Below are 26,410 nucleotides of genomic sequence, written 5' to 3' on the forward strand. Positions count from 1 at the left end.
AGAGCCTCTCATGTGGTGCTGGTGGGTCCAACGTGAAGGACGTGGATTCTCATGCATTATTTCTTTGAGGGTTAAATGAAGCCATTTGCTGGCGGCGGTGGTGGCGCACGCTTGTCATCCCAGCATTCGGGAGGCTGAGACAGGAAGATTGCGGTTCACAGATAGCCTCAACTACTTAGTGAGGCCCTTTGCAACTCAATGAGACCCTGTTTCAAAATAAAGAATTAAAAAAAATAGGGCTGGGGGTGTGGCTTGAAGGTAGAATGCCCCTGGGTTCCATCCCCAGTACTGTAAAAAATAAAATAAGATAAAATAAAGAATAAAAATAGGGCTGGGGGTGTAGCTCGGAGGTAGAAATGCCCCTGGGTTCCATCCCAGTACCGCAAAAAAAAAAAAAAAAAAAAAAAAAAAAAAAAAGAGGCCGTTTAAGTCTGCGGTAAGCACACAGGTGCGCACAGATAAACGAACCTTAAGAACTTAGTGGCTGGGACCTGGGTTAGAAGGTGTAATTCTCAGTTATGACCACTAGGTGGCAGTACCTACACACAAATGCAGCAAATAACCATCTACTTTGGCATTTTATTTGGGAAGCTATTTAGGAATGGCTTTTCCTCTCCAAATCCATCCAAGGACAGCAGAGATTATCCATGGCCCCTGGCGCAGGGTCAGAAGTTTTCCCTTCTGGATCTTCAGCTCCTGACCTAGAGTCAGAAACTGACCGCGGGAGGCTAGCTCCCCAGTCTCAGCGGATAGTGCCATCTTGGGTCAGGCAGGAGGAAATTGCCCTCACGTGAAATCCAAGCATTAAATGTCTAAATCCCCTAAGTGATTGGTGCTTTTATTGACTTTCATTGGTGTTCTGTGATTATACATCAGGCTGAGGGGTGGGAACATCCCGTCGGTCATGCAGTGCTGGGTGAGGCTCTGTCCCACCTGCCTGCCCTCCTCCCAGCACACACCATGGAGACTACTAGTGGCAGTTTCCTATATACACATAGACACGTTTGGACTGCGGCCTTAACCACGCCTCGTCTGGGCCCTCCATCTCTCCACTGGACTTCTCTCTCTGGTCTGAGCTCCCCGGCGGCACCAGTCCCTCCGGCTCCCACAGTTCATTCTTTTAATCCCCTCATTCTCAAGAAGAGTCCACTGTGGAAAGTTCCTGAGCTCTGGCCTAGCTCAAGACGCAGACACCCTCCGTGTTTGGAGCAGTGCTTTCCTGAGTGTCTGTAAATCGGATTTGATTTTGGAGGAAGGAAAGCTCGGCAGCCTGACACCTCAGGACAAACTCCGCTCCTCGGTAGCCAAGTGATGCAGTGATTCCCAGCAGCACTGAATCCGTCTCAGCTTCAGGTTTCTCACTGAGAAAAACAGACAAGGGAACTGGTTCTATGGCTTACCCAGCGCCTTAGAATCTGACTTCCAAAGTGACCAAGGAAATCTTAAATACACACACAGGTACACATATATACAGGTATGTAACATGCATATATTAGATATAACATACATATGTTATATATGTATGCATATACATACTCTTGATTCTCATAAAGATACTTTTCTTTTTGTGTGTGTGGTACTGGGGGTGGAACCCAGAGGCTTTCTACCTCTGGGCTATACTCCCAGACCTATTTTTATATTTGGAAACAGGGTCTCACTAAGTTGCTGAGAACCTCACTAAGTAGCTGAGGCTGGCTTTGAACCTGCGTGATCCTCCTGTCTCAGCCTCCCAAGTGCAGGGATTACAAGTGTGCGCCACCACGCCTGGCAAGATACTTTTCTTTATATAAAGTATTAGTATAGCTCAAAATGCAAATGTATATATGTCCTATGTCTATACACATTCAGTTACAAACATATATACATCTATGTGTAATTTACATATAGGTATACATGTTATATATGTACATAATGCATACGTTATATATAGATAACATGTTCCATCCTGTATATATGTGCCCATATATATTCTTCATCCAGTATGTATGTAACATATGTGTGTTTATATAGCATGTATCCATGCATTTAAATGTATATGCATATTTATATAACACATTCATAGCTGTATTTATGTGTATAACACATACATAGGTGTATCTATGTATATTAACTGCATGTGTGTATGTATAGATGTTATTAGTCATTTATATTGGACATGATTAGAATACTATTGGACAAGAAAATAAAGTTGCCTTGGCATGTAAGCCAGTTTTAATAGAAGAAACATATGGGAAGGGGGCGGGCTAAGGCAGCATAATGCACCTAGTCCTCGAAGCTCTGGTTCCAGGCCTGCAGGAGCGCCACAACGCCTCTCTTCTGTAGATAAGTTGGCCCTTCCCGTCGGTGGACCTCCCAGGACCTCCCCTCCTCTCCCTCCAGGCCCACCTCATCTCCAGACTCCTCTCCTACCTACCCCGCTTGGAGCGCCGGCTGGAGTCTCGGTCGAGCCAGCTTGTGTTTATTGCAAAGAGAGCGAAGAGGAGAAGCCAAACCTGCCTTTCAGGGTCCATGGGCAAAAGGCACCAAGGCTGTGATTGACAGTTATAAAACAGCAGAGAGATCCGACTCCAAAGAAAATTAACCTAAAGCAAATCTGCCTGGGACAACTTCCTCCAGGGACCCAGGTAGCTGGATCTTGGGAGTAGATCTGAGTGGGAGCGCCCCGAGGAGCTCTCTGGACTTGAGGAGCAACTGGAAGCAGGTGTTTCGCATCAGAGAGGGCCAGAAACCCAAGTGCCCAGTCGCACCCCTTCTGGACCCCGCGGTGGGAGACCACCTCTTGTCTGGGCGGAGGCTGAGATGGACTCTGCCCTGCACACATCCCTCCCGGCAACCTGGTGTCCTGCAGCAGAGCAGAGCCCATTTGTCCCTGACCCAGGGCCTGGTCCTTACAGATCACACCCAAAGCGCACAGCCGAGTGCTGCTGGGAGCCTGGGAGCCCCATCCGCTCGGTAGGCCACTCAGGTGGGTTAAAGAGACCTCTGGGGAAACATTGGAGCATTACTTTAGAAAATTTGTTAGTTTTATTTCAAATTACAAAACGTATAGGTATAAAATATATCATTTAGAAAATATAAAAAGTATAGAGTCAACACTTTCAAACCCCCCCATTTTCTAGACTTCAGAGCTGTTTTTACATTTTTGCTATTGTTGTTATTTTGTATACATGTATGCACGTATATATATATATATGTGTGTGTGTGTGTGTGTGTGTATTTATTTGTTTATGCATTCATTTTGCAGTCCTGGGACTCGAACCCAGGGCCGCCCCCTGCGTGCTAGGGACGCGTTCGTTGCTGAGCTCCTCCTCCAGCCCAGGAGCTGCCTCCTCTACATACACATTCTAATCAGAAAGATATATATGCCTATACATGTATTTTGTTTTCCAAACTTGGATCTTATCTCCGTAGAAGCCCCGATCACTAGTACTCAGGGTTTGGGAAGAAGAATTGTCGTGAAGTTCCCATGTTTGGACCACGACTGGGTAGTGGTGAAGTCCCCATGTTTGGACCACAATTGGGTGGTCGTGAAGTTCCCAAGTTTGGACCATGATTGGGTGGTGGTGAAGTTCCCATGTTTGGACCATGATTGCATGAAGTTCCCATGTTTGGACCATGATTGTGTGAAGTTCCCAAGTTTGGACCATGATTAGGTGGTGGTGAAGTTCCCATGTTTGGAACATGATTGCGTGAAGTTCCCATGTTTGGACCATGATTGGGTGGTGGTGAAGTTCCCATGTTTGGACCATGATTGGTTGCTTCTGTCTTGCTTTTCCTGGCCTTGATGACCTTGAAGAAGAAGAAGGGAGAAACAGAGATGGATCAGTGGAGGTGGGGTCCACCATGCCTCCCTCCCTTGCCCTGTCTCCTCCCTGCAGACCACATCACTTTCTGCACATTTCCTTGTTTTTCCCTTCCTTCCTCTCCTTCCTTCCTTCTTCCCTTCCTTCCTCCCACCCATCCATCCATTCTTGCTTCTTTTTGGTACTGAGGATTGACCCCAAGGATGTTCTACCTCCAAGCAACACCCCAGCCCTTTTTATTTTTTGTATTTTAAAGCAAGGTCCCGTTAACTTGCTGAAGGTCTCACTAAGTTGGAAGGCCTGCGCCCTTCCTGTCTCCCGCCTCAGCCTCCCGAGCACCAGGATGACCAGAGCGCTCTGCCACGCTGGGCTTCTTTTGTCAGTGTTGCTGACCCGGTGACTTCCTGTTGTGGAGTCAACCCTCCCCTTGCTTGGGACCATGGAAGGAGCCAGTCTTCCTGGCCAGCAGAGACCCATGAGCAAGAGCTGGAAATGTCCCGGAACACGACGGAGATACAGCTGGTCGACCCCATGGCAAGAGTCCAGGGCAGGCTTTCTGTGCGCAGGAGGGTGGGAGGGCTGCCAAAGGTGCTCCTGGTGCAGAATTTTGAGCTGCTTGACAGGTGGTCCTGAGAACCAGAGATCTCGCAGCCCGAGTAGTCAGCGTGTATCGTGGGCTTGCATTCCAATGCCAGCCTCTCATGCAAATGTATGTGGGAACATGGAAGAGGACAGAGACCCCATCATTCACCGTGTCTCTGAAGGCGTCCTTGGTGAATGGGGCGTGTTATGAGCTCTGTCAGTGAACCTCTGTGATAGAAAATATTTCCCCTGCTAGAGAGGACAACCCTGAGGTTTCTCATTTAGTTTTTACACCTTTTATCAATTAAAACTCACAGAACCAGAATTTGAAACAGACCTGCTTTATCAAATGCAAATTCTTATTAAATTATCTCCCCTCTTGGGTAAATTTAACAATTTTTTTTTCTGGTACTAGAGGTTGAACCCAGAGTTATTCTACTTCCAAGCTACATCTTCAGGACTATTTTATTTCTTGTTTTGAAACAGGGTCTCATTAAGTTGCTGAGGGACATTGCTAAGTTTCTGAGGCTGGCCTTGAACCTGAAATCCTCTTGTCTCAGCCTCCAAAGTACTAGGATTATAGGTGTGCACCACCATGCCCTGTGATTAGTTTGCAATCCACTATTATTTAGTGTAGGGTATAATTGCTTTTGAAAGTCTCTCTAAATCTCCTTTATTTACTGTGATAAAAAGTATTCATTTTGGTGGGATTGCAAATCAGTAGAGCTGCTACTAAGATCAGTGTGGAGGTTTCTCAGAAGACTGGGAATGGATCGTAAGACCTGGTGATACCACACCTGGGTATCTTCCCAAAGGAACTAGAGTAAGACTATTCTAGTGCCCCATGCATATTTATGCTTATGCCAGCATACTTTACAAGAGCCAAATTTTGGAACCAGCCTAGGTATCTGTCAACAGATGAACGGATAAAGAAGATGTGGTCTAACCACACGATGGAACTTTACTCCATCACAGAGACAAAGTCATGTCATTTTCAGAAAATGGGTAGAACTGAGAACATGACGTTAAATGTGATTAACCAGTTTGAGAAAGCGAAGGGCTGTATGCTTTATCTCCTGCGTGGAAGTTAGAAACTGGGAGCAAAAGAGACTTCAGATAAAGAAGGAGAGATACCAATCCAATAAAATAGTGGGAGAGGGGTAAGAGAGACAGGTGTGGAGGAGGCTTGACCAAGGCGGTGATTCAAATACTGCAACAGACACATGATATTATCAATATAAATCTCAATAACCTGGCAAGGTGGGGTCCAGAGGGAAACAGTGCAAATGCTGTGTGCATGTATGTATCTGTCACTCTGAACTTTAGTATTTATTTATTTATTTATTTATTTATTTATTTATTATTTATTTATTATTGATTTTTGCAGTATTAGGGATGGAACCCAGGGGCATTCTACCTCTGAGCTCCACCCCAGCCCTATAGTTTTTATTCTTTATTTGGAAACAGGGTCTCACTGAGTTGCGAAGGGCCTCACTAAGTATCTGAGGCTGACTGCAAACCCTGATCCTCCTGTCTCAGCCTCCCAAATGCTGGGATTACAAGTGTGCACCACCATGCTCACTCTGAACTTTATTATGATGTATAACTACAAAGCCCCTATAAAAGTGTATTAGAATTAAAAGATTCCTTTTAAAAAAATAATGGAAGCCAGGGTTTTAGAATATGCCTGGAATCCCAGGACTTGGGAGATTGAGATAGGAGAATTACAGGTTCAAGGCCAGCCTCAGCCACATAGTGAGACCCTCAGCAACTTTGTGAGACCTTGTTTCAAAATGAAATAGGGGTGAGGGTGTAGTTCAGAGATATAATGCCTCTGGGTTTAATCCCCAGTAATACACACACACACACACACACACACACACACACCCCACACCCCCCACACACACAATGGAAAGGACATTTACTAATGAAAAAAGCTTGGTTTTCTTTCTGCCTTTTGGACTTTGTAAGAGATGAAGTTTAGTTTTATTAAAATAATAGATGTAAAAAAATTAATTACAATAAGCCAGGCGCAGTGGCATACTCTTGTAATCCCAGCACTTGGGAGGCTGAGACAGGAGAATCACAGTTAGTGGCCAGCCTCAGCTACTTAGCAAGAGCCTCCGCAACTTAGTGAGACCCTGTTTCAAAATAAAGAATAAAGCCGGGCGTGGTGGTGCACGCTTGTAATTCCAGCATTCGGGAGGCTGAGACCGGAGGATCGCGGTTCGCAGACAGCCTCAGCTACTTAGTGAGGCCCTCTGCAACTCAGTGAGACCCGGTTTCAAACTAAAGAATAAAAAAATAGGGCTGGGGGTGTAGCTCAGCGGTCAAATGCCCCTGGGTTCCATCCCCAGACCCCCAGACCCACAGAAAAAAAAAAGAATAAAAAATAGGGCTGGGGGTATAACTTGGAGGTAGAATGTCCCTGAGTTCCATCCACAGTACCACAAAAAAGATAATTGATCATCATCATCATCATCATCATCATCATCATCATCATCATCATCATCCCCTTTGGAAGAACGGTGTCCCCGGGATACACACCTTGATGTAACTGTGAATCCCACTCCGCAGCTGCCATTTGCCCAGATCTAAGGCCACTTGGAAACAGAAGAGCTGGAGCTTGTCCCCTTCCTCACAGCTGACCCTGGTCAGGTGTCCGTACACCACAACCTCCATCTTTCCTGTGTCGTCTTGGATCTCGTAAAAAATGAAGTCACCCCTCACGGTTTTCTGTGACAGAAAGTCAATATTCGCCTTCAGAAATGTCTATCGGGAATTTCCACAGCTACGAGGGATACAGGGCTCAAGTGGGAACTTGTCTCTGACAGGTAAACGCGGCCACTGCGCTCAGAATAACGGACCGGGCAGCCTCAGGCATTCTGGTCAAAAGCAAATCCGCCCTTTGGAAATCTCTCCAGCGTTCCTTCATTAACTGTTGGGTTTTTTCTAGGACTCTGACCATCTTCCTAATTTCTACTGCATCTATATTGGCGTAGTTGAAGTTTCTCAAGGAGCCGGCGAGAGAGAGATCCGATTGGCTCGGTAGGGTTCGTTGATACCCCCAGGAGCACAGAGGGGGAGAAGCCACGCAGGGCTGCTGGGAGTTGGAGGAAGACTATCGTGCGTCCTCATTCGGGGGCGTGTTGCCGCAGTGTACAGTGCAGTGGCTTACCTTGTGCACTTCTATTTTCTCCATTTATTCACTCTAAAAGTTTTGAGTCCAGACCATCTACTCTCCTTGCGTTGTGTTGTATCTCACTTAACTCTATCCGTTCATTTTATGGCCACATGTGTGTGCACAGTGATTTAAACAGAGGATACAGGACACCGCACAGGTAACACCAACGAACCACTTTCAAAGACGTACAGGAGGGAATAAGGAAAACACTTTACCCTGACAACTAGGTCAGCCATGTATACTATTTACCAGACTGAAAGATAGACCTGAAGTCTAAGGATTCGCCAAACTTTGTCCTTATTTATAAATTGGGAGATTAAGCTACATGTCTTTGGTCTTTTTAACTTTTTTGCTTCTCTTATTATTTTGTATAGAAGTCAGCTGATCAAATCTCTCTCTCTCTCTCTCTCTCTCTCTCTCTCTCTCTCTCGCATACTAGAGATTGAACCCAGAGGCATTCTACTTTCAAGCCACACCCCTGGACCTATTTATTTTTTGTTTTTAAATAGGGACACGCTTGTAATCCCAGTACTTAGAAGGCCGAGACAGGAGGATCACAGGCTTGACGCCAGCCTCAGCAGCTTAGTGAGGCTCTGGGCAACTTAGTGAGACCCTGTTTCCAAATAAAATATGGAATAGGTCTGGAAGTGTGGCTCGGAGGTAGAAAGCCCCTGGGTTCCATCCCCAGTACCATATATAAATAGACAAATAGATAATAAAATTGGATCCTACTAGTCTGCTGAGAGTCTTGGTATGCTCCTGAGGCTGGCCTTGAACCCATGGTCCTCCCATCTCAGCCTCCGCATTACTGGGATCACAGGCCTGTGCTACCATGCCTGGCTTGATCAACAATCTCTTGAGGAAGTAATAAACAGAAGCCCGAGCGCTTTAGAGTTTAGGTGATCAGGGTCCCAGATCGCTGTTGGACAGAGCTGTGTTGTAGAGCAGGATGATTTCTTCTTCTGGCTTTCACAACCAGATCTGGGCGTGGCCATAGCTCCTCATTTGCAGTAAGGCTGTATTTGATACAGACAGGGAATGCTCACAGAAACACAATCCTGAGAATGTACACGTGGACTGAACTACGCACCCTCTTGAACCAGGGTGATGATGAACGGACAGATGATAAAACCGACAAGGTTTAGCCGGGCGTGGTGGCGCATTCGGAGGCTGAGACAGGAGGATCAAGGTTCACAACCAGCCTCAGCTACTTAGTGAGGCCTTTTGCAACTCAGTGAGACCCTGTTTCAAAATACAGAATAAAAAATAGGGTAGGGGGTGGAGCTCAGAGGTAGAATGCCCCTGGGTTCCATCCCCAGTACTGCAAAAAAAAAAAAAAAATATTGACAAGGTTTCTTAGTGAATTTCTTTCTAAAGACCTTGCATGGCGCTACCTTGAGAGAAGCAATGTTAAGAGACTGACCCTCCCAGACCCTGAGGTGGGGGTTCCATCACCTACCCCTGATCGGGGGACATCGATCTCCTGGGTTTAGTAAGTAAGTGGCTCAAACTCTTACGGTTGCAGAAGAAATTTGACACTACAATGCAGTGGCTTACCTTGTGCACCAGAAACCGCCCATTCACAAATTTCCCTTGGCCTTGGCAGCAGAGGTCGATGATTTTAGGAGTGGCTTTGGCGTTTGCAACCAGCGTGCTTGAGATACGGAGTTTCCTGTCGTCGTTCACGTCAGACACACTGGAAGCACCGAAAATCTCCAGGAACCCGTTGCGGCCGATGTAATCTGAGAGGGTGATGACCTTCCCCCGGGTGAACTTGTCCCCCAAGCTGATGTCAAACACCTTCACGCGGAAGAACTCGGTCTCGGTGGCCACCGTGGCGTGAAACATCATTCTCTCCCCATCTTGGGTCCCATACATAAATGGTTCTGTTGCTTTCAACACCATCACTTTTTTGGGACTCCTCTGGTAGCCAACTTCTCTAGAGGGTTCAGTAGGTATAATCCTCCTTCTTGGTCTCTGCTCGGAAAAGACACAGCAAACAAACAAAGAAATAAAACAATGGCCAATCAAAACTGGCATTACAGTTTCTCCATCTCATGAGAGCCATCTTTGGACTCAACTGATCCTCAAGGAACAGCTTCAAGACAACCACGGTTGACACTGGTATAACTTAGCAAATGCAGAGGATTTGGGGAGTGGTGTTGGGGCAGGTTTTAAGGACTCAGGTCACAAAGCCCTTTCCAACACATGGGAGCTAACCCTTGCGAAAGGGTTAGTAACACAACCCTCGGAGTAACGGCAGCCGTCGAGGAGAACCAGGCAGCTGGAGCGGTCAGGCAGAGAAGTGACTCCTTGGCCTGGGGTCTGAGTTTCAGGAGAGTACTTTGCTTTGGAAGGGAGGCTGCTTCCGATGGGAGGGAGGTAGAAAGAAGGGAGCCAACTGGGGGCTCCTAGGAACCAGTATGTGCCCTGGAAAATCATAGAGACCACAACCTTCCCATGGTGGGCTGAACTCGAGCCTCAGCGTAGAGTGGCCACACCCTTTCTAATACCAGGGAGCAGATTCCCCTTGTAGTAATGGAGAATCCCACAAGAGTGACCTCAGCACCCAGACACAGAGTGCACAGAATCAAGGAAGACGCTTCCATATATTATAAAGAGAATTCTGTATTTTGGGGGGCTTTATGTTGCTGTCATCTGTGGGGTGAAAGGAGACCCGAAAAACACAGCTTCTATGCGTTCAGGGCAGATACGGTTAATAACGTCAGCAACATAAACTCTCCCTCCCCCCAGGAAAATACAGCTTTTTTTTTTTTTTTTCCGATACTGGGAATGGAACCCAGGGGCATTCTACCTCCAAGATACACCCCTAGCCCCTATTTTTTATTTTGAAACAGGGTCTCACTGAGTTGCAAAGGGCCTCACTAAGTAGCTGAGGCTGTCTGAAAAACACGATCCTCCTGTCTCAGCCTCCCGAATGCTGGGATTACCAGCATGGGCCACCATACCCGGCTCAGAATTCTTTTTATAATTCAATATAACCATGCAATTTTGTTTCCCTAGAGTAAAATAACCCGTCTATATTAGCATTGATTGATTGAATAGCAATTCCAGATATGTTAAATGATTTTTTTTTGGTACTAGGAATTGAACCCAGGGTCACTCTACCTCTGAAGTACAACCTAGCCCTTTATTATTATTATTATTATTATTATTATTATTATTATTATTATTATTAATTTTCAGACAGGGTCTTGCTAATTTGCTGAGGGTTACACTAAGTTGCTGAGCTAGCCTCAAATATGGAATCTGCAGTCCTCGTGTCTCAAACTCCCAAATATTGAATAACCCCTATGCACCTCACTTTTCTCATACGTGGAATAGACTAACATGGTAGTATAGAATTCTCACACAGAGGCGGGATGGGAGTCACGTAAGGGCAGCCCTTTTACTTAGGTCTGCCATACAGAGTCAGGAAATTACATTGAGAAGAAGGTTTGGAGCTATTATCTTTTAAAAATAAAGAAGCTGGGCGTGGTGGCCCACGCTTGTAATCCTGGCATTTGCGAGACTGAGGCAGGAGGATCCGGTTTGCGGATCAGCCTCAGTTGCTCAGTGAGGCCCTTTGCAACTCAGCGAGACCCTGTTTCCAAATACAGAAGGAAAAATAGAGCTGTGGGTGAAATTCGAAGGTAGAATGCCCCTGGGTTCCATCCCCGGCACTGAAAATAAAAAAAAGTTAAATAAACTAGGAACAGAAAGATGGTACCCTCGCGGAACCTCCGACCGGTGCTGCGGGAGGCTGACAGGGGGTTTGGGGACGGCCTTCAGTGTGCTGTATGGTGGCTGCAGAAGTTCCTGGAAGCTCACTCTGTCCCTGGAAAAGCTGCATCCTCTCCAAATTATTTGTTTTTGTGACATTTTTTTTCTGAAAGAAAAACAAAAATTCTTTTAGTAATGTCTGTTTTCCTTTTTCCTTTTTCATTTTCTTACTTCCTTTTTTTGGTGCTAAGTATTAAACTCTGTGTCTTGTGCTTGTTGCAAAGGGCTTCACATGCTCTCTCACTGAGATGCACCCCCAGCCTTGGGTAATTTTTTGTTGTTGTTGTACTTGTTTGTGTGTGTGTGCATGCGTGTGTGTGTGTGTGTGCGTGTGTGTGTGTGTGTGTGTGTGTGTAGTATTGGGAATGGAAGCCAGGGGCATTCTCCCTCTGAGCTACACCTCAGCCCTATTTTATTCTTTATTTTGAAACAGGGTCTTGCTAAGTTGCTGAAGGCTTCACTAAGTTGCTGAGACAGGATTTGTTTTTTATTTTTTATTTTTTTGCATTACTGGGAATGGAACCTAGGGGCACTTTTTCTTTAAGCTACACCCCAGCCCTATTTTTTTATTCTTTATTTGGAAACAGGGTCTCAATAAGTTGCAGAGGGCCTCACTAAGTAGCTGAGGCTGTCCACAAACCGCAATCCTCCTGTCTCAGCCTCCCAAATGCTAGGATTACAAGTTTGCACCACCATGCATGGCTCAGTTTTTGTTTTGTTTTGTTTTCTTTTCTTTTTTAAATAGGGCATTCCGCCAACTTTCTCCTGGGTTGCAGGAGGAATAACAGCTTATATTAAGATCCTCCAACACCTGGTCTCCTCCCATTCCAACTACAAGTAAACCTCCTGCTTTTAAAGGTTTAAAGTTTAAATAAGTGACATTTCATGGATCTGGGGTGGAACAGTGACTCTGCAGGTCTTGTATAACTGGCTTAAATGATGAGGTCAGGTATAACTCTGGGGATTATTTCTTGGAAAGCCATGGGTTAAAGCAAAGTTGACTCACATTGTGGATATTTTATTTTTTTTTTCGGTGCTGAGGGCCATTGTACCCCCGAGCCACACCCTCAACCCTATTTTTTATTCTTTACTTTGAAACAGGGTCTCACTGAGTTGCAAAGGGCTTCACTATATAGCTGAGGCTAGCCCTTCTACTTAGGTCTGCCATACAGAGTCTGGAAATTTCATTGGGAAGAAGGTTTGGAGCTATTATTTAAAAAAAAATAAAGAAGCCGGGCGTGGTGGCACATGCTTGTAATCCTGGCATTTGGGAGGCTGAGACAGGAGGATCGTGTTTCGCAGACAGCCTCAGCTGCTTAGTGAGGCCCTTTGCAACCCAGTGAGACCCTGTTTCAAAATAAAAAATAAAAAATAGGGCTGGGGGTGTAGCTCAAAGGTAGAATGCCCCTGGGTTCCATCCTAGTACTGAAAAAAAAATTAAATAAACTGGGAACAGAAAGTAATAGGTCAGGTCCCTTCTTTCCCCCATGGGACCCCACAGCAGGGACAGGAGGTGGAACCCTGGAAGCCAGAAGCAGAAATATCGCGAGACTCCAAACATCACAAACAGACTCCAGGCATTGTGAGACTCTGGATGTGGTAAGAGAATTGAAATTCCCACACTGCTAGCCCCACCCCAGGCACCCTCTTTAAACACCGGTACTTCTGCTCCACTGCGTGACTCTGCTGACCGACCGCGACTACTGGCGACTCTCCTGACCTCATGGCTCATCTTGTCTTCCTCCATGGCTGGCAGACCTCGCCAAAGGTGCCAGTTCATTAAAGCTGCTTTTGATAACTAGGCTGGTGTTTACCTCCTTCACGACCCCTGCTCAATTTCAATGTTACAGGAAGATGGTACCTTTTCGTAATCTCCGCACAGTGCTGCGGAAGGCAGATAGGGAACTTGGGGACGGCCTTCAGAGTGTTGTATGCTGACTGCAGAAGCTCCTGGAAGCTGAATCTGCCCTGGGGGAAGCTTCATTCCCTCTGAATTATTTGTTTTTGTGACCTTCTTCTGAAAGAAAAACAAAAATTCTTTTAATAATGTCTGCTCTCCATTTTTCTTTTTCATTTTCTTTCTTTTTTTTGTGGTGTGAATTAAACTCTGGGCCTTGTGCATGCCAATTAAATACTCTATTACTGAGATGCAACTCCAGCCTTTGGTAATTTTTTGTTGTTGTTGTACTTGTTTGTGTGTGTGCGTGTGTGCATGTGTGTATGTAGTATTGGGAATGGAAGCCAGGGGCATTCTCCCTCTGAGCTACACCTCAGCCCTATTTTATTCTTTATTTTGAAACAGGGTCTTGCTAAGTTGCTGAAGGCTTCACTAAGTTGCTGAGACTGGATTTGTTTTTTTTATTTTTTATTTTATTTTATTTTATTTTTGCAGTACTGGAAATGGAACTTAGGCCTATTTTACCTTTGAGCTACACCCCCAGCCCTATTTTTTATTCTTTATTTTGAAACAGGGTCTCAATGAGTTGCAGAGGGCCTCAGTAAGTAGCTGAGGTTGTCCGCAAACAACGATCCTCCTGTCTCAACCTCCCAAATGCTGGGATTACAAGTGTGCGCCACCATGCCTGGCTTTTTTTTTTTCTGTTTTAATTGGAAATTATGCCAAATTTCTCCTGGGTTGCAGGAGGAATAACAGCTCGTATTCAGATCCTCCAACACCTGGTCTCCTCCCATTCCAATTACAGGTACACCTCCTGCTTTTAAGGGTTTAAAGTTCAAATGAGTGACATTTTGTGGATCTGGGGTTGAACAGTGACTTTGCAGGTCTTATAAAACTGGCTTAAATCATGAGGTCAGGTATAACTCTGGGGATTATTTCTTGGAAAGCTATGGGTTACAGCAAAGTTGGCTCACGTTGTGAATATTTTATTTTTTTTTTCAGTGCTGAGGGCCATTGTAACCCAGAGCCATACCCCCAACCCTGTTTTTTATTCTTTACTTTGAAACAGGGTCTCGCCGAGTTGCCAAGGGCTTCACTAAATAGCTTAGGCTAGCCCTTCTACTTAGGTCTGCCATAGAGAGTCAGGAAATTTCATTGGGAAGAAGGTTTGGAGCTATTATTTTTAAAAAATAAAGAAGTAGGGCACGGTGGCGCATACTTATAATCCCGGCATTTGCGAGGCTGAGACAGGAGGATCCAGGATTGTGGCCAGTCTCAGCTGCTTAGTGAGGCCCTTTGCAACCCTGTGAGACCCTGTTTTATTTATTTATTTTTAATATTTATTTATTTATGTATTTATTTATTTATTTTTGGTGGTACTGGGGTTCCTGGAAGCCTTTTTACCTCCAGGCTACACTCTCAGACCTATTTTATACTTTTTTTTTTATTTTTGGAAACAGTGTCTCTTAAGCCAGCGTGGCTGGCTTCGAACCTATGTGATCCTCCTGTCTCAGCCTCCCAAGCGCAGGGATTACAAGCGTGTGCCACCACGCCTGGCTGACCCTGTTTTAAAATACAGAATAAAAAATAGGGCTGGGGGTGAAACTCAAATGTAGAATTCCCCTGGGTTCCATCCCCAGTACCTAAAAAAAAAGTTAAATAAACTGGGAACAGAAAGTAATAGGTCGGGTCCTTCTTTCCCCCATGGAACCCCACAGAAGGGACAGGAGGTGGAACCCTGGAAGCCAGTGTCACAAGACTCCAAACATCACAGACAGACTCCAGGCATCGTGAGACTCTGGATATCACAAGAAAATTGAAATCCCCACACTGCTAGTCCCACCCCCACCACCCCCTTTAAACACCGGTACTTCTGCTCCACCCTGTGACTTTGCTGACCAACCGGGACTACTGGTGACTCTCCTGACCTCATGGCTAATCAGTCTCTTCCCCCACGGCTGGCAGACCTCGCCAAAGGTGCCAGTTCATTAAAGCCACTTCTAGCTAAGCTGGTGTTTACCTCCTTCACGACCCCTGCTCAATTTCAACGTTACAGGAAGATGGTACCTTTTCAGAACCTCCGCTCGGTGCTGGAGGAGGCAGATAGGGAGCTTGGGGACGGCCTTCAGTGTGCTGTATGCTGGCTGTGGAAGTTCCTGGAAGCTCACTCTGCCCTGGGGAATCCTGCATTCTCTCCAAATTATTTGTTTTTCTGACCTTTTTTTTCTGAAAGAAAAACAAAAATTCTATTAGTAATGTCTGCCTTTCTTTTTCCTTTTCTTTTTCTTTCTTTCTTTATTTTTGTTTTGGTGGTAAGAATTAAACTCTGGGGCTTGTGCATGCTAATTACATATTCTATCACTGAGATTCACCCCCAGCCTTTGGTAATTTTGTTGTTGTAGTGTGTGTGTGTGTGTGTGTGTGTGTGTGTGTGTGTGTGTAGTACTGGGGATGGAAGCCAGGGGCATTCTCCCTCAGAGCTATACCTCATTTCTATTTTATTATTCATTTAAAATAGGGTCTCGCTAAGTTGCTGAAGGCTTCACTAAGTTGCTGAGGCCTGCTTTGTTTTTTATTTTTTTTATGTTATTTTATTTATCTATTTATTTTGCAGTACTGGGAATGGAACTTCGGGGTAGTCTATCTTTAAGCTATACCCCCAGCCCCATTTTTTTATTCTTTATTTTGAAACAGGGTCTCAGTGAGTTGCAGAAGGCCTCAGTAAGTGGCTGAGGTTGTCTGCCAACCATGATCCTCCTGTCTCAACCTCCCAAATGCTGGGATTACAAGTGTGCACAACCTTCCTGGCTCGTTTTTTTTTTTTTTTTTCCTTTCTTTTTTAAATAGGACATTCTGCCTACTTTCTCCTGGGTTGCAGGAGGAATAACAGCTCATATTCAGATCCTCCAATACCTGGTCTCCTCCCATTCCAACTACAAGTAAACCTCCTGCTTTAAAGGTTTAAAGTTCAAATAAGTGACATTTCGTGGATCTGGGGTGGAACAGTGACTCTGCAGGTCTTATATAACTGGCTTAAATCATGAAGTCAGGTATAACTCTGGGGATTATTTCTTGGAAAGCTATGGTTTAAAGCAAAGTTGACTCATGTTGTGAGTATTTTATTTTTTTGGTGCTGAGGGCCATTGTACCCCCGAGCCACACCCCCAACCCTATTTTTTTTAAACAAATTTTTTATTGAACATAAATAGTATACATTTAAGCTATATTTGGTGCCCTCTCTCCCCTGCCCCCATTTTCCCTTCCCCCCTCCCACCAATGGTTATCCAGGTTAACCATGTCATATTCATCAACCCTATTTTTTATTCTTTACTTTGAAACAGGGTCTCGCTGAGTTGCAGAGGGCCTCAGTAAGTAGCTGAGGCTGGCTCTTCTATTTAGGTCTGCCATACAGAGTCAGAAAATTTCATTGAGAAGAGGGTTGGAGCTATTTTCTTTTAAAAATAAAGATTCTGTGTGTGTTGGCACACACTTGTAGTCCCAGCATCTAGGAAGCCAAGACAGGAGGATCATGGTTCGCGGCCAGACTCAGCTACTTAGTGAGGCCCTTTGCAACTCAGTGAGACCCTGTTTCAAAATAAAGAATAAAAAATAGGGCTGAGGGTGTAGCTCAGAGGTAGAATTACCCTGGATTCCATTCCTACTACAGACAAAAAAGAAAAAGTTAAATAAACAGAATGATGGTACCCTCTCAGAACTTCCGCCCGGTGCTGCGGGAGGCAGATCAGGAGCCTGGAGATGACCTTCTGTTTGCTGTGTGCTGGCTGCAGAAGTTTCTGGAAGCTGATTCTGCCCTGGGCGGAGCTCCATTCTCTCAGACACTTCTGTCTTTGTGACTTTTCTTTTCTGAAAGAAAAACAAAAATTCTTTTGGTAATGTCTACTTTTCTTTTTTCTTTTTCTCTCTCTTTCTTTCTTTCTTCTTTCTTTCTTTCTTTCTTTCTTTCTTTCTTTCTTTCTTTCTTTCTTTCTTTCTTTCTTTCTTTCTCATTTCCTTCTTCTTTTTTGGTGTTAAGAATTAAACGCCAGGCTTTGTGCATGCTAATTCATACTTTACCATGAGCTGCACTCCCAGCCTTGGCAAGTGTGTGTGTGTGTGTGTGTGTGTGTGTGTGTGTGTGTGTGTTTACAGTACTGGGCATGGAACCCAGGAGTCATTCTACCTTTGAGCTACACCTCAGCTCGATTTTATTCTTTATTTTGAAATAGGGTCACGCTAAATTGCTCAAGGCATTACTAAGTTGCTGAGGCTGGCTTTGTTATTTTGTTTTATTATTTTATTTTATTTCATGGTACTGGGGATGGAATCCAGGGGCATTCTACCTCTGAGCAACACTCCCAGCTCTATTATTTTATTCTTTATTTTGAAACAGGGTCTCACTGAGATGCAAAGGGCCTAAGTAGCTGAGTGCTGCAAACCATGATCCTCCTGTCTCAGCCTCCCAAGTTCTAGGGTTACGGATGTGTGCCCCCATACCCTGATGCTGGTGGTTTTTAATATTAGATGAAGCACAGTATCTTTCCCATTGAGAAACCCCATGCTTTTTACTGGATTCTAATTAGATGTGTGTCCCGGGAGCACCCGGGAACTGCTGACCAGCCATCCTCCGAGGAGATGGGCAGAGGTCAACAGAGGTCAACCGCAGGCCTGTAGGATCCACCCTACAGAGAGTGGACGATTCATACACCTCGTCTTTTCACTCATTTCTGATGGGGGGAGAATAGTCCACCTGGATTTAGTAAATCTAAGTCCCTCTCATCGGCTGTGGCTTTGGCAAGCCGTTTCTCTAAACTGGTTGCTATTTGAGTTGCTATCATAAAAAGTAATAATTTTATTTTTTCATTCCAAGGAATTACATTCCACAAGTCAACACAGCAGTGACCTGCTGGCTCTGTAAAATCATTTTCATTGGGTTCCAGGACAAAATAAAGAACTAAGTGTTGATAAGGAGGCGGGGTGGGGGGAGCTGCAAAGACTTCTGGGAGCTTGTCACCTGCCTTGGACGTGGGCACAACGCCGCTGGGCCCTGGCACCACCTCCTCTGGGGTCGTAGGTGTGGGCTGACCAGCACCAGGTCCAGCCTGCTTGCCTCTCTTCTCTGGATTTTTTCTTTTCTCATTGGATTTCATCTTAATTGATACTGCAAAAAAAAAAAAAAAAAAAAAAAAAGAACACACACACACACACACACAATGAGCCTGATGTAGGATACAAGAAATAAATAGGTTTCATGGAGACAGACTGGAACAGAAAGGAAGGGCAACACAGAACTTGAATACAAGAACCTGGAGCCGGGCGCGGGTGCGCATGCCTGGAGTCCCAGTACTTGGGAGGCTGAGACAGGAGCATCACAAATTTGAGGCCAAGCTTAGCTACTTGGTAAGGCCTTCTTCAACTTAGTGAGACCCTGTTTCAGAACAAAGAATAAAAAATAAGGCTGGGGTGTAGTGGAGGTAGAATGCCTCTCTCTGGGTTCAACCCCCAGTAATGAAAGAAAGAAAGAAAGAAAGAAAGAAAGAAAGAAAGAAAGAAAGAAAGAAAGAAAGAAGGAAAGAAAGGGCTGGGGGTGTAGCAGAGGTAAAATACCCCTGGGTTCAATCTCCAGTACTTCAAAAAAGTATATCTCTTTATATTTATACTTTTCATATATATTTATATTTTTCATCTATCTATCTGTCTGTCTGTCTCTCTGTCTCTCTGTCTAATCTACATATGTATACCTGGTGCTGCAGTATCTCAATCTTTACTTTCCAAACCAGTTTTCTTTCTCAGGCCGGTCTCTCTCAAATTTCTGGGAGAGTTAACGGAAAGAAACTATAATTGCCCAGTGTGTTGTTGACAAGACAGATAGGACACCTTGAGAATCAGGTAATTCAGGATCTTCCTCAGCTTATTTGTTGATCACATAACAAAGACCTCAACCAGCCTGAAGACCTGAAGGCTGACCAGGCCACTGCACCTCCCGGAAACTCCCTGGCTCGGGACTCCCAGACTGTGATCAACTCCTAGACCTCTTGCAGCACGCCCTTCACAAAGGGCCCCTGTAAGAAAAGAACTCTGGCCAGGTGGCGGTGGCACATGCTTGTAATCCCAGAATTCTGGAGGCTGAGACAGGAGGATCATTGTTCGAGGACAGCCTCGGCTACTTAGGCCCTTTGCAACTCAGTGAGACCCTGTTTTCAAATAAAGAATAAAAAGTAGGGCTGGAGTGTTGCTCAAAGGTAGAATGCCCCTGGGTTCCATCCCCAGTATGGCAAAGAAAAGAAAAGAAAAGAAAAGAAAAGAAAAGAAAAGAAAAGAAAAGAAAAGAAAAGAATCCTGCATGCCTCAAAAGTTCGTTCTCTCTCTGGGGATGGCCCTCATTCTCTCTTAAATGTGTATTTCTTACTTTCTTAAATAAACCTCTGTCCACGTCTCTGACTGACATGTGCAGAAATTCTTTTTCGTCACATTAAGCCCAGGACCCTACTGATCCTGAGTTCCCGAGTTGAGGGACAAGCCCGCCCCTCTCACAGCAAGCCTGGAGGGCAAGTGACATTTCAGCCCTGTCCATCTGCAGCGCCTGTGTGTCTGCTGAGCTGCTCCTCCCCTCCTGCCTCAGCCCCACCTGGCCGGCAGCAACCCAGCCCAGGAACCCTGGGACACTCCTGTCTCAGCCTTCCAAGTACCGTAATGACAAGTATGCACCACCAGGCACAAGTATGTCCTTTTTTTAAACCTGCCAGTTTTGTAAGAGGGAAGTTCACATCTCCCCGAGGCCGATTTTTATTTCAATACTGCCTTGGATGTTTCCAGAGAGATATTAATCATGGAGCAGCTATTCTAATAGTCATAATGATTTATTTAATATTTTTTGTGGTCTTGGGGATGGAACCCAGGCTCATTCTACCTCCGAGCTACTCCCTCAGCCCTATTTTTTCTTCTTTATTTTAAAGCAGGGTCTCACTGAGTTGCAAAGGGCCTCACTAAGTAGCTGAGGCTGTCCTTGAACTGTGACCCTCCTGTCTCAGCCTCCCAAGTACTGGGATTACAAGCGTGCGCCACCACTCCCAGCTAATTTTTTTTAAAATGCACAATTTTCTTCTAATTTTATCTTTGCCATGTTCTAATCTCCTTCAGTGTATTGGAAGCCCTAGTCTCTCAATGATGCCTGATTTCCCCCCTTATCTCTGTCCTGAAAAGAATCCCTCCCCCCTTATATACATTAGAGCTTTTTTCTATAGGCTGTTCAATTGTTGGCCTCTGAGGGACCACCATTGCCATGGTTACGGAGCAATGGGTGCATCCCTCGTGGACCAAGGGGGGCGGGAGTCCTAGAGACCTACTGAAGGAGGGAAAGGTCTAGAAAGGTTAGGAGCTGTGATTCTTCCTTATTACTTCTTAATCTCTCTTTCCGCAGCACTCCGGCCAGTTCCCGAAGCGACGGTAAGTCCTTGCAGAACGCGATCATCTCGTCCAGCCCCGAGTCTCTGGGGTACTTCTTTTCCATCAGGTCGGCGATCTTGATTCTGTCGTAATCCTCCTGCATCTTTCCGGTCAGGTTCAGCTTCTGGGCCAGCAGGGACTTGAGCATGCGGAAGTCGTAGTCGTTCAAGGCCTCCAGCCCTTTCATCAGCACCGCTTTCTTATACTCATTCATCATCTCACCAGCATCGGGGGCCTGACAAAGTAAAGCAGCACAGACTTGGCCTGGGTGCAGAAACGAGAACTTAGGGCGTGCTGGTGGCCAACGCCTGTCATCCCACTCCTCGGGAGGCTGAGACAGGAGGATCCCAGGGTCAAGGCCAGCTCAGCAACTTAGACTCTCAGCAACTTAGCAAGACCCTGGGTGAAGCTCAGTGGTAGAACAGCCTTGGGTTTAATCTCTAAGTACCACAACAAGAAATGAGGGACTGGCGCTTGTCAAACCGTCGTGTGTGTGTGTGTGTGTGTGTGTGTGTGTGTGTGTGTGTGAGAGAGAGAGAGAGAGAGAGAGAGAGAGAGAGAGAGAGAGAGAGCCAGATACATCGCTGTGGAGAATGGATGGGTCGTAGACTCACACATTTCCAAGAAGCCCCGCCCTACAGAAAGGATGCTGCGGAGTGGCTGGGTACTGAGTGCAGGCTGGGCAGTGCACCTTGTGGATGCTGGCCTGCCAGTTCTTACTTCCTGCCTCTTTCCTGACCTCTGATGGCTGGAGGGATGGACAAGCTACGTGGGCTCAGCCTCTCAGCTCACACGCGCACGGCCCTATGCGGGGCCAGTGCCGACCCTGGCCGCGCAGCCCCCTCCTACCCGCTGCATCTGTCGGGAGCCGGACCCTGCTCTCCCTGTCCTTGGTGCCTCTGAGGCTGTCACTGTGCTGACCTCCTACATGCTTTCCAGGCAGGATTTATCGGCCAGAATTATGTCAACAGTTGTCTGATTTTTCTTCTCAAAGGAGAAAAATTTACTCCATCATCAGTTTTTTTTTTCTCAAAGAGCCAATTTTCTCTCCATAAGCCATGGTCCAATCCTGCTGACAGCCTTCAGTTATTTCCCCAGTTTCTTTAAGAAATAAAAATAAAATAATAATAATAATATATAATAATAATAATAATAAATAATAATAATAATAATAAAAACCTAGCCTGATGTAGTGGCGTGCGCTTGTAATCCCAGCATTCAGGAGGCTGAGACAGGAGGATCCAGGTTTACGACCAGCCTCAAGTACTTGGTGAGGCCCTCTGCAATTTAGTGAGACCCTGTTTCAAGATAAATAATAAAAAATAGGGCTGGGGGTGTAGCTTGGAAGTAGAATGCCCCTGCGTTCCATCCCTGGTACTACAAAAAATAAGTAAATAAATAAAAGTACCCTTGCTCTTAAAAGCAGCCTGCATCATATAACTTTTGGATTCCTTACATCCTGTGCTTTGAAAAAGAGTGCACCTCATGTCTTCATGACGGAGGACTTTACTGGCTCCCTTCCCTTGCCTGGAACGCTCTCTGTCTGACTTCCCTTTCCTGACCGCCTCCTGTGCGACCCGTCAGACTCAACCAGAGCCTGGCACAGCACTATACCCCTAAAATCTCAGTACTTGGGATGCTGAGACAGGCGAATCGTAGTGATTTAAATAGAATCTCAGCAACTTAGTGAGGCCCTGTTTCAAAATAAAAAAATAACCGGGTGTGGTGGTACACCCTTGTAATCCCAGCATTCAGGAGGCTGAGACAGGAGGATCGTGATTAGTGGACAGCCTCAGCTTCTTAGTGAGGCCCTCTGCAACTCAGTGAGACCCTGTTTCAAAATAAAGAATAAAAAATGGGGCTGAGGGTGTCACTCAGAGGTAGAATGGCCCTTGGTTCATCCCCAGCACTGCAATAAATAAATAAATAAATAAATAAATAAATAAATAAATAAATAAAAAGGCAAACAATAAGCTGAGAAATGCTACAGACCCAACGGAAAACAGAGTGGAAAAAAATAGACGTAATTAGGACGTGCCTATCTTACAAGAAAGGCACAAAGAGGAGAGAAAGGGGAGCGTGTCTGTCTGTGGTGGGGTGAGGGAGGGAAAAGAAGATAACTCTTCACTGATGTGTTGTCTTAAGGCATTAGGTAGAAAAAAAATCAATGAAGAAAGAAAGAAAATAAAAAGAAAGAAAGAAAGAAAGAAAGAAAGAAAGAAAGAAAGAAAGAAAGAAAGGAGAAAATAAGAAAAAGAAAGAAAATACAAAAGAAAAAGAAAGAAAATAAGAGAAAGGAAAGAAAGAAAATACTAAAGAAAGAAAGTAAATAAGAAAGAAAGAAAGAAAGAAAGGAAGAAAGAAAGGAAGAAAGAAAGAAAGAAAGAAAAGAGAAAATAAGAAAAAGAAAGAAAATACAAAAGAAAAAGAAAAAAAATAAGAGAAAGGAAAGAAAGAAAATACTAAAGAAAGAAAGAAAATAAGAAAGAAAGAAAGAAAGAAAGAAAGAAAAGAAAATAAGAAAAAGAAAGAAAATACAAAAGAAAAAGAAAGAAAATAAGAGAAAAGAAAGAAAGAAAATACTAAAGAAAGAAAGTAAGTAAGAAAGAAAGAAAGTAAATAAGAAAGAAAGAAAGGAAGAAAGGAAGAAAGGAAGGAAGGAAGGAAGAGACGAGAGGAGTCTGTAGAAGTGTCTGGGTGAAGATAACTAAAACAAGACGCAGCACGTTCATTATCAACACGGACAATGGGGGTCTAACCAGTTCAAGATAATCTTTGTCAAACTTGATTTAAGATGTCTCTTCGTATGTCATTAAATGCACATTACTTAAAGGTGAAAAAATGAAAAACAAACTTATGCAAAGAGTAACTATCGGAAAGCCCGCTGATCTCTATTAGGGTAGGTTTGTTTGTTTGTTTGTGTATTTGTACATGGGATTGAACCCATCTACCCTCTAGCTGCACCCCGAGCTCTGTTTAATTTTACTTTCCTTTTAGTTGTTGTTTTGAAACAGGATCTTGGTGGTTCCTGAGAGTATTGTTAAGTGACCAAGGGTAAACAAGGCTTTTCCTGTCTCACCCTCCCAAGTATTGGGATTATAGGTGTGTGCCACTGTGTGGCACGATTTAAAAAGACTTTAAGAAGAAAAACCATTCTCAGGTCCAACACGACAGTAAGATCCCAGAGCCGGGCGTGGTGGCGCACACCTGTAATCCCAGCACTTGGGAGGCTGAGACAGGAGGATCGCGGGGTCAAAGCCAGCCTCAGCTACTTAGTGAGGCTCTCAGCAACTTAGACTTTGTTTCCAAATAAAATAAGTCTGGGGGTGCAGCCCAGAGGTAGAATGTCTCTGGGTTCCATCCCCTGTACCACACACACAAAAAGAAAGTTCAACTCCTAGGAAGACACAACAGTTTTAACTGGATTTATCTAATAATAGTGCCTATTATGACTTTATGGTCTTTCATGGTACTTTAAATAGTATTATGGACTATATTCTTCTCCATATTCACATACATGCACATACCAAACATACAGACCTACACAGTATACATTATATGTGTATGTGAATGCATACAATGCCTACATGTATATATGTGTGTGTATATATGCAAATTTGCATATGCATGCACATATATGTATATATACATTTGAAAGAACTACAAGAAAATTCTCTCACAGTTTATGGTAGGCATAGTAGCGTTCAGTTGCTAAATGAACAAGGTAAAAACTTTTGTAAAGTTTAAAAAAAATTTAACAGCATGGTCGACATTATACATATATGTAAATATATATACTCTATATATTTTCAGATCTCTCTCTATATATTTATCTGAAATCAGTATTTAAAATCCCACATTCTATTCATGCGTCCATAAAATATTGGACCAGGTTATATAGAAAGTCTTTCAAAAATTATCAAAGTAGAGCCGGGCGTGGTGGTGCACGCTTGTAATCCCAGCATTCGGGAGGCTGAGACAACAGGATCAAGGTTCGCGGACAGCCTCAGCTACTTAGTGAGGCCCTTTGCATCTCAGTGAAACCCTGTTTCAAAATAAATAATAAAAAATAAAAAATAGGGCGGGGGAAAGTAGCTCGGAGGTACAATGCCCCTAGGTTCACCCTCAGTACCACAAAAAAAAAAAAAAAATCAAAGTAGGCAACAGGAAAAAAATAAAAATAAAATATAAAAAGCACAGAGCCGGGCATGGTAGCACAGGCTTGTAATCCCCGTGCTTGGGAGGCTGGGACAGGAGGATCGCACAGGTTCGAAGCCAGCCTCAGCTACTGAGTGAGGCTCTCAGCAACTTAGTGAGACCCTGTTTCCAAATAAAATATAAAATAGGTGTGGGAGTACATCCTGGAGATAGAAAGCCCCTGGGTTCCGCCCTAGTACCACCAAAAATAAAAATAAAAAATAAAAAAAATTTAAAAAAGCACAAACTTTTTCATGGTGTCAGCAATTCTCCGGAAGTCATTGAGGTCCTCTTCCTCTCCCCGTGGTAGAGTGAGGTTGAAAGTGAAGCACAATTAGCAAAAACTATGGGACAGAAATCGACTTTCTAGACAAGTGTACTTGTTTTCCTGTTTTGTGAGCCGGGGACGACAGTGCATGGCACAGCTTTCTCTCTAGATAAGCTTCCTATTCCATATTATTTGTGCTTTTTTTGGGTGTTGTTATCTTGTCTCTCCCTCCGGCCCTCACTGCATCCCCCAAGTTAAATCCTTTCTGTACTAGAGCGGCCAGGCCTTCTTCATCTACTCTATCCTTTTCTGATGACAGACACTCTGCTAACAGACCGGTTTACGGTCTGCCATCACCACAGTGTGCTTCCCTTGCAGACTACAGCTGTGAAGATGTTGGCTTGCCTGTGTCTCCCTCAGTGAAGCGGCAGAATCCAGCTCCAGCAACGGTTCCCGTCCCGAGCTGATGCCACCCACCCCCGCGCCCTGCCACCCGAAGAGCCAGCCCTTATCTCTGGGAAAAGCCCTGGCAGGACTCACCTCCCTGGAACGTGTTCAACAGGGGTCCAGGTCTGCACACCGGCCGCCGCCGGCGAGGCAGGGAGCAGCGTTAGTTTGGTTCGAGAAGCGGAATCTCCTGAGATATTAAGAAAATGAAGAGAGCCCGGCCTGGTGGTGCAGGCCTCTAATCCCTGTGCTTGGGAGGCTGAGACAGGAAGAGCGCAGGTTGGAGGCCAGCCTCAGTAATCTAGCAAGACTCCCAGCAACACAGCGAGACTCTGCTTCAGCATAAAAAATAAAATAAAATAAAAGGAGCTGGCTGAAGTACGCTAGAGAGCTACAGATAGATTGTCCCTGAGTTCAATCCCCAGTACCACCACCACCAAAAAATTAAAAAAAATTAAAAAATAAAGAAAATAAAGTAGTGCAGGGTCTCAGCCCTGCGCTCGGTGAGCAGGGAATTACGAAATGGAGCTAACTCCACCCATCGTATCTGGTAGCTTTCGATTTCCTCAGGCAGCGAAACCCAGCAGTGATTTTTCCTGTGACATCTCAGTTGCCAAGAAAAGTTAGAGCCCCTTTAGGCTTGAAGTTTCCTGTTGCATAAGTCTCCATAGCTAGGAAAACAGCCCCAACCTTAGCACTGTGGCGTGCACCAGACTTACCCTGTGGTCCTCAGGAGCCCGGAGGCATGCCAGTGATGGTGGCCGAGGAGGCCTCTCCAGAGGCGCTGGCTGGGGAGGAGGTCTGCT

At 44.8% G+C, this 26,410-nt stretch overlaps 1 protein-coding gene across 1 annotated transcript in view; it reads right to left on the reverse strand.

Moving 5' to 3' along the window:
- Nucleotides 1-20,909, reverse strand: part of LOC308260239 (interferon-activable protein 203-like) — a gene marked incomplete at both ends in the record, with an annotated part of 37,368 nt that extends 16,459 nt beyond the window's left edge. The window contains 4 exons of the mRNA XM_080691549.1: nucleotides 6,933-7,121; nucleotides 9,127-9,546; nucleotides 9,790-9,853; nucleotides 20,593-20,909. Coding sequence (XP_080547675.1) covers nucleotides 6,933-7,121; nucleotides 9,127-9,546; nucleotides 9,790-9,853; nucleotides 20,593-20,909 — 990 coding nt within the window. The remainder of the gene's footprint in view (nucleotides 1-6,932; nucleotides 7,122-9,126; nucleotides 9,547-9,789; nucleotides 9,854-20,592) is intronic.
- Between the last annotated feature and the right edge of the window lie 5,501 nt (nucleotides 20,910-26,410).

This window comes from Muscardinus avellanarius, assembly GCF_963383645.1.
Source record: "Muscardinus avellanarius genome assembly, chromosome: 3".
In the NCBI taxonomy this organism is placed as follows: Eukaryota; Metazoa; Chordata; class Mammalia; order Rodentia; family Gliridae; genus Muscardinus; species Muscardinus avellanarius.